At 37.9% G+C, this 7,946-nt stretch overlaps 1 protein-coding gene across 3 annotated transcripts in view; it reads left to right on the forward strand.

Annotated features, from left to right (window-relative positions):
* Window positions 1–3,716, forward strand: part of anos1a (anosmin 1a) — a 95,112-nt gene extending 91,396 nt beyond the window's left edge. For all 3 annotated transcript variants that reach the window (XM_044188406.1, XM_044188407.1, XM_044188408.1), the window contains exons 13-14: window positions 1,075–1,216; window positions 2,159–3,716. In XM_044188406.1, the coding sequence (XP_044044341.1) occupies window positions 1,075–1,216; window positions 2,159–2,211 (195 nt within the window). In that variant the 3' untranslated portion in view covers window positions 2,212–3,716. The remainder of the gene's footprint in view (window positions 1–1,074; window positions 1,217–2,158) is intronic.
* Window positions 3,717–7,946: the final 4,230 nt, after the last annotated feature.

Here is a 7,946-nt window from a genome sequence, read left to right on the forward strand (position 1 = left end):
GTCAGTACTGTTATAAACTGTAGTAGTAAATCTTGAGTTTGGCTACGGTTTGCCTGTGTGTTCAGTAAAAAAGGGGAATACCCACAAGTGTTACTACTTCATAAATTATGCATATTAGAGACAAGGTATAGCTATTGAAATCATGTAGTTTGTATTTTTTTCTGGGAATTTGAGAGTTTTTGCAACCAATACAGGTACAGTAACAATTTATTTTGTAATTTCCAAATACATTTCTATGAGGTTTCCTAGAAAATAACTATGTATTGTGGTAAAAATTTGGGGTAAAATAGAGAGTGTGCAATTTGTACAATTCCAATCAATTAATTCAAAATAATTGCTAGCATAACCAAGAGAGTTTTTCAGTTAGTACACAGCAGGTCAGCTAAACATGCAAAAATGTGAAATTTGTCTACAAGCAAGCATACAATATGAAGGATAAAGTTTCCAATAATCAATTGCATTCACAGAGGTTTAAATTTTCTTTCTTTTTTTCCTTATATGTAGTACCAAATGTCATTGTTTATATCAGGAAACTTTCTAGAAATGTATTATTATTTCTAATTATTTTACACACCTTTTACAAAATATGAATATTTAAATTATCCTACTGCTACAGATAACCAGGTCAATATTTTATGTTAAAAAAGACATTTGAGAAAAAATTTGATGTCAATTGAAAGATGACATGAAAATCATTTAATAACAAGACAAAAAAAAAAAAATGAAACATTTTCCATTTTTTTCTTTTACATTTGGTGTATGGGTTTTTCAGCTTTTTTGTGTTAAATTTCCTTTTTCAATTTCTTTCCTTTTAAGCATTTATTCAGGACTAGCAGTACAGTAAAATAGACCATTTTCTCTTTTTTTGTCCTCTGTGCAACATTTCTTAGGTTTTAATGCATATTCAGATTTACATTTTCCCTGCAAACAAATCTCAGGGTCCACTGAGCTCACAAACACTTTCAAAACTTTTAGTCTGCAGCTTCCCTACCATTTCACACACCTTGAGCATTTCAGACTTTGTCTTCTGCTTCCCCCTCCTCTCCTCTTACTGTCCTTTCTCCTCTCTTTCAGGATGGTAATGTTCTGGTTGTGTCAGGCCTGCACCCCACCAGTCTATATAGGCTGGAGGTCCAGGCCTTCACAGCAGAGGGTGAAGGTCCTGCAACCAGCCGAACCTTCCAGACTCCTGGACACCAAAGCACCCTTAAGCAAAGTAAGGAATAAGAGAAATTAAAGTTAAAAAGAAGACTCTTTGCAGATACATAAGGATGATTGTTTTTTGAAACCAGGAATCAAACTTCGTCCTTATATATCTCAGGTACTCCATATCTCACAACCTAGAAAAAATATCTATGTGCATATTTTAATAAACATACCTGAACTGGAAAATACAGCTGAATGAAAACAAAAAGATTCTCTGCCAAAAAACAAAAATCATGTTCATAAAAATCTGGTTGGTTATTTCAGTCCTCTCATATTGTGAAGTTAATATAGCTAAAGTTAGCAATCGTGGTAGTGGTAGCTTTTTTATTTTTTTTGGTTTTGTTGGTGTTTCAATCACAGTGGATATTAGAAAATGGTCAGTATTGTTAATGTCCTGTTTGCTCTTGTCTCTTGCAAAAAGTAGCTGTGTACTACACACTCATATGTGTTCCTACTGTAAACTGATAATCTTGTAGGTTTTTTTGTATATTAATAACCCCCACCCCCGCCCCACACACACACTCTGTTCCACCCACTTATCATACCTGATTAGACCTCTTCTTAGGACTGTATAGGCATTTACTGTGCTTGATTGACATTGCCCTCACTCTCCCGTCTCCTTTGTTTCACTGGTTACTGTACTAACGTATATTTTTAATTATTATTAGTATATAGAGTTTGATGACGTTCCAAAATAGAGAATAACTCTGCCTAACTTAAATCTGAGCAGAGGTCTAGTCAGCCAGAATAATGTAAAACACCTGTGGTTGTGCAAGGCAAAATGCAGAGACAAGGATTTAAATGTCCTTGTTTGGTCACAAAACAAAATGTAACTTGATTATTTGATTTTCTACATGGTACGATGCGCAAGTTGGACTTAAATAAGAAGTGCTTTGATTGTAGAAGATAAACTGATAATCAAGTAACAAATGTCTTGTCTCTCCTCATTCAGGACCCAGGCTGAGGAAGCATTACCATAAACAGCCAATCATTGAGAGGCACTGAGCCCAGACAGCCAATCAGCCTGCATGAATCAAGTCTCCCAAACTCAGGATGATCAAGAATCACAGAGCAGTGATCACTAATGACAAGTGAAGCCTCATGAGTTTCATGATCGAGATGAATTCTCCATAACAACTAGCAGCCATTTGATCTCTCCCTGCAATACCTCACAGTGGACTGGGTTGATATTGTTAAAGCTGCTACACATATCATTTTGATATAAATGAAATCACCACTGACAAGATTGGCAGCCTTTACTGTCCTCTACACTTCATTTCACAGTGTGAGCCAACAGGTCAGATTTGGCACAATAACTGCTGGACTGCTTTACAGAACAAAACTAGGAAAAGTAATTTTGTATCCTTTTTAGTAAAACCAAACTACAGACTTAAAGTTAGAATTAGTATATACTAATATTAAACTGTAACACAGATTCACAGTAACAATACAAATACTTGTCAATAATTGACCATGGTCTCATTGTTTTACACTAGCAATACAGAGGTTCAATTCAATGTATTTGTATAGCGCCAATTCATAACAGAAGTTATCTCATTGCACTTTTCCTATAGAGCAAGTCTAAACTGTACTCTTTATAATATTATTTACAAAAACCCAACAAATCCCACCAAAAGTCACTGTCACACATACAAAAGACTGACCATCAACACCATTGATGATACTGTTTATTATAGCTTCATCACGTGGAGCTCAATCAACAGTGATTGGAAGTGTAGCAAATTTAAATGGAGGAGAATATCTTACATATACAGCACTGGGGGCCAGGGCACCATATAGAATAAATTAAGAAAATTACAACTTCAATCTGATCAAAGAATTATTAAGCAATGTTGTGAATCTGGTTATGCATTGAGTGCCAACTTTTTGAGTGCTGTTCAATTGTCTGTTCTGTTGACACAATTTACTCTTTACTCAAGAAGTATTTAGGTTTGATACCCATCCCTAATTCCCTGCTGTACCATTTTGATGGAATTGCATGCAAACACCCAAATGTTTATAGTGTTGTAAGTGTCATTAAGTGGTACATTCAGAATATCTTAAAATCTGAAAAATTATTTCCTGCAGCTGATTCACTGTTTAGATTTATTGTTAAGTAAATGACATGTAGCTCCCCTGTACTCTGTAAATGCTGTACAATTTTTTTTGTCTATATTTAATAGTTGTGGTATATTTGTCTGGACGAGTGTAAACATAATCCCATCTAGGGCAGGGCCTTTCTGTGTGGAGTTTGCATGCTCTCTATGTGTTTGCGTGGGTTTCCTCCGGCTTTCCCCCACCATCAAAAACATGTATATTAAGTTAATTCTCCTGTCAGTGCCCTTGACCTGTGCACTTGCACTTAGAACTGGAGTTGGTCACCGGGCGCTGCACAGTGGCTGCCCACTGATCCTAATACTTAGAATAGATTAAATGCAGAGAACGAATTTCACAAGACGTTTTACTGTGTATAATTGTGTATGTGACGATAAACTTGATTTTTGATTTGATTTGATAATACATCTGTACTGTATTTGTGCTCAGCCTTTTGTAAACCTCTAGAGACCCTATAAAAGGATGTGGGGAGAAGCAAAGCCATGAGAAAACAGAGATCTGCATTCTACTTCTACCTCCATAATTCTTGAGTCGGTGCGCAAACAAAAGGTTTGAAGAACACCCCGGGAATACAGGATGTGGTAATAAAGGATGTGTGCTGTTCTACACACAAACACTCACACACACACACACACACACACACACGACTGAGGAACTCTCAAGGCTCCTCATATCCACACTGATGGTCTTTTTCATTGTGTGTGTGTGTGTGTGTGTGTGTGTGTGTGTGTGTGTCTGTCACAGGTACAGGTAGACAAATTAATACTCCTCACACACAGTTCTACAGAAAACGTTTTCTGTGTTCTTCCTATAGACATAAATAATATATGTCCATAGTTGCTGTTGTACCCAGGTCCACATATCGGAGTGTCATGAGCAGCTATGTTTGGTCTCCTTAATGCTCTGCGTATGTTAATGAAGCTCAGATGTAGTGTATCTCTATGATGATGCCTGCAAGATGTCAGAGGATGGAGGTTCTATTAGAGGAGAAGAGGATTTATGACCATTTCAAGGTTTTTCCCCAACCAGCATTAATATGTTTACCACAGTTGAGGGAGGGACTGAGAGAGGACTGCAGAATAGAACATAATAGAATAGATATTCTTTATTACAGTAAAGTCACTCTGATGAGAGAGTATAGGTGATATGTAAAAAATAACTGAAATGACAACGTATTTTTGTCCTTAAGGAGCAATGCACCTATTTTACACATGAAGATCAGTATACAAGTCATGTTGAGTACTACTCAGCCGGTACAGTTGTGTAATGGCTTCTGTGTGCTTTGTCAAGTCTGAGAAGTAACTGATGATATCATTGTGATGCCATCAGGGTTATCTCATCCTTGGCCTTGAGATTACCAGTTTATAACAGAAAGTCTGTGTTACAAATTGGAGGTGTGGAGTCTGATAGATGCAGGCATTTTTCAGGCAGGGGGGGTGGTTGCCAAGTCCAGGTGTGCCGTGGGATTTTGTGACAACCATACATTATTATTGCAATATACAACCATACAAAAAGTTCTTAATTAATTTTTAATTTACTATATCAGTACTTTGTACGCACTCATTTCCCAATATAGAGGCAAATTCTATACCCTAAAAAGAAATTCGCCGTTCGCACAGTTGTCGGATAGTGGGAATTATTAGAGTGCGACACATCGAAGGCCCTGATTGACACCTTATTTTTTTCCCACCTGCACTCCGGGAACTCTGCCTCTGATTTGCTAGTACTCGTTGCCTCCATTGGTTAGGTTGGTTAAGGTTAAGGTTAGGGTGGGGTTAGGTTAGCCAATCAGAGGCAGAGTAGGGGCAGGTCTTCATGGAGTGTGGGTGGGTAAAAACGCCTGATTGACAGCCAGTGTGAATGAGGATGACAACATTAAAAAATCTGTGAGGGGTGAGAGTGAGAGGATTTATTGCCAAGGTGAAAGAACATAACACAAATATTATGATGAACCACTGTATTTTGCCTCGAGAGGCATTAGTTGCCAAAACCATGCCCCGAAGTTGGCTGAGGTGCTGGATCACAAGTTACATCAAATCAAGGACCCTAAAGTCTCACCTCTTCTCCCAACAGTGCGCTGAGATGGGAGCTGACCACCAAAGCCTTATCCTCCACAGAGAGGTAAGGTAGCTCTATGTGGAAAGTCCTGTCCCGTCTTTATGAGCTTCGAGAAGTGCTTTCGGAATTTTGTGACACTGACATTTACAACATCTGCAACATTCTGATGGTGGAGTCACAGTTGCATCTTCTGGCTGATGCTTATCAAGTCTTGGATTTGTACCTGCATTTGAGGAATAGGTTCAGATCCTCTCTAATTTGAGATGGAACTACATGTGTATCCATCTAAACAAAACTCATCACAGATTTCTTCTCCAGTCCAGTACACTATATTCACCAAACATTTTCAGCTACCTTGCCTTAATCAGGGTGGTGTCTGATGTTGTTCCAGGCTTCTTTATTTACAGATAATCAGGTATGTTTAGTATACAAAACAACATTACTATTACTTTTCAGAATAGTTTTCACAAAATACAACATTTACTTATAGTACAGATTTATGCTGTCAAGCTCTGCATGAAACTCTGGGTATGAGCTATAGCTGCATGGTAACTTAAGAGCTGCTCCACATGTATGTGCCACAGGCCTATGATTTAAACCACACAACCTACTATAAGTTACTTCAATTGTGTCTTTGCACAGACCCTGTGTAGAAGCGTAACAAGATCTCCAGTTTTCTTTGGTCAATGGTTCTCACATACTGTAGTAGGTGGTTAAGGGCTGACTGCTCCTGTGGATTTAGGCTTTCACTTGATGGCTTTATCATCTGGGCCACTTTCTTGTTAGTTGCCCACTTAGATTGATAAAGTTCCATTATGCTGTCTTTTGAGCGTCAGCACAGCATTGTAAATGTTGGAGTGGAAACAGTCGATTATGAACTTTGGCTCTTGAAGAAGAGCTTTATGTGCCATTGTTAAAATGGTAGCCCGTTAGTTGTCTTTAGAGGGCAAGCAGTGTGAGCCCATTCTTGAGAAGAGGTTGAGTAAGTCCTCCTCATTAGTTTCATCCATGTTGCCCTGTAGTGCCTTTTCAGCCGATGCTCAATCACTGAAAGAAATCTGGCAAATTACATCATCAAGAGTTCTTCATCCACTGAACTGACTCCTTGACAACAGGCAAGAATAAAAGCTGGTGACAGTCTGATTGGTATGATGTTGTAGCCCAAGTATCCTTTCAACCAAACTCTTCCAACAGCTTGCTATTCCTTCTCAGAACAGTCTGGTCACAGTCTGGGTTCATCCTCCCCCTCGCACTGTCCCAAGAAATGTTCCCAGAAAGCGGAATATACTTCTCTTGATACACCATCACTGTTCACAGCTTTCTCATTATCTCAACATTTAGTACTTTTGGTTCCATAAGGACATTAAAGACATCATGAACTATTTTTACTCGTCTTAATATCACATAGTGGACTTCTTTTTCAGATCGGTCTGGTGACGCTGGAAGACTGTTTGTTGATACAGGTCTGTCATTCAGTGTTGAATGCTGCAAGATTTTAAAAAAAGGTAATTAGGTGTGATTATTGATCAATTAATGAATTAGTTAGTTGACAGAAAATGAATCGACTTTAACAATCAATGTATCAATTATGTTATTTATCATGCAAAAATGCTGATTATTCTCTGGTTCTGGATTTGCAGTAAACTTAATATCTTTCAGTTTTGGACTGTTGGTTGGATAAAGCAAGTAATCTTGGGACATCAGCTTGGGAACTTGTGATTTTATTTTCACTATTTTTGGACATTTTATAGACCAATCAATGAATTGGGGAAACAAAACTTTAAATTAATCAATAATGACACTGCAGCACTATTAGAAGTAACTTAGTTCTACACTATACCTGCATAGTGTTGATGTCATGTGAATTCCAGGGAAGAGGGGAGTCTTGATCACCACTATCATGACCAGAAACCAGTCCAAAATGTACTTCAAAGTCTTCAGGAGATGCATGAATGACAAGGGCAAGAGGGGAATCTGACTCGTCGCTGAAAAACTGGTCTGCATCTTGATTTGATGCAGGAATTAATCAATCATCTTCAGATCCATGCCTGCTCATGGACTGACAAGTATGATCGCCAACATCATCAGAAGATGGTGAAAGCAGGACCTCTGTGTTACTCATCTCAGGAGAGGCTGGTCTTGATTGCCTATCTGGTTCTCCTGTCTGTTGATAATTAAATGAAAAAACAAATAGACAATTATTCCCTTAGCTTTGTTTATGCATCATCTGATCTAAACCATCATATCTACCATCACATATATGTGATTAAAATACCTTGCAGCAGACTTTTTTGTATATGTATATTCAGTTAATGTGCCATTCAACTCAAAACCTTTTACCCACCTCCATCAGCTTAGCTACAGTCCATTTAAGATGGGCTTACCTTTGTTGTCAACCCAAAAAAAAAAAAAATTGTATAGAGAAAGACAGAGAAACAACATATGCTGTATGGTTGGAGGACTATAATTATTTGTGTTTATTTCATGGTCTACTTTTTAATCCTATGGCATAAGCATTTATGCATAGCCTCTTTTATACAGTGGGTACGGAGAGTATTCAGACCCCT

Source organism: Siniperca chuatsi, linkage group LG24, assembly GCF_020085105.1.
Source record: "Siniperca chuatsi isolate FFG_IHB_CAS linkage group LG24, ASM2008510v1, whole genome shotgun sequence".
NCBI lineage: Eukaryota > Metazoa > Chordata > Actinopteri > Centrarchiformes > Sinipercidae > Siniperca > Siniperca chuatsi.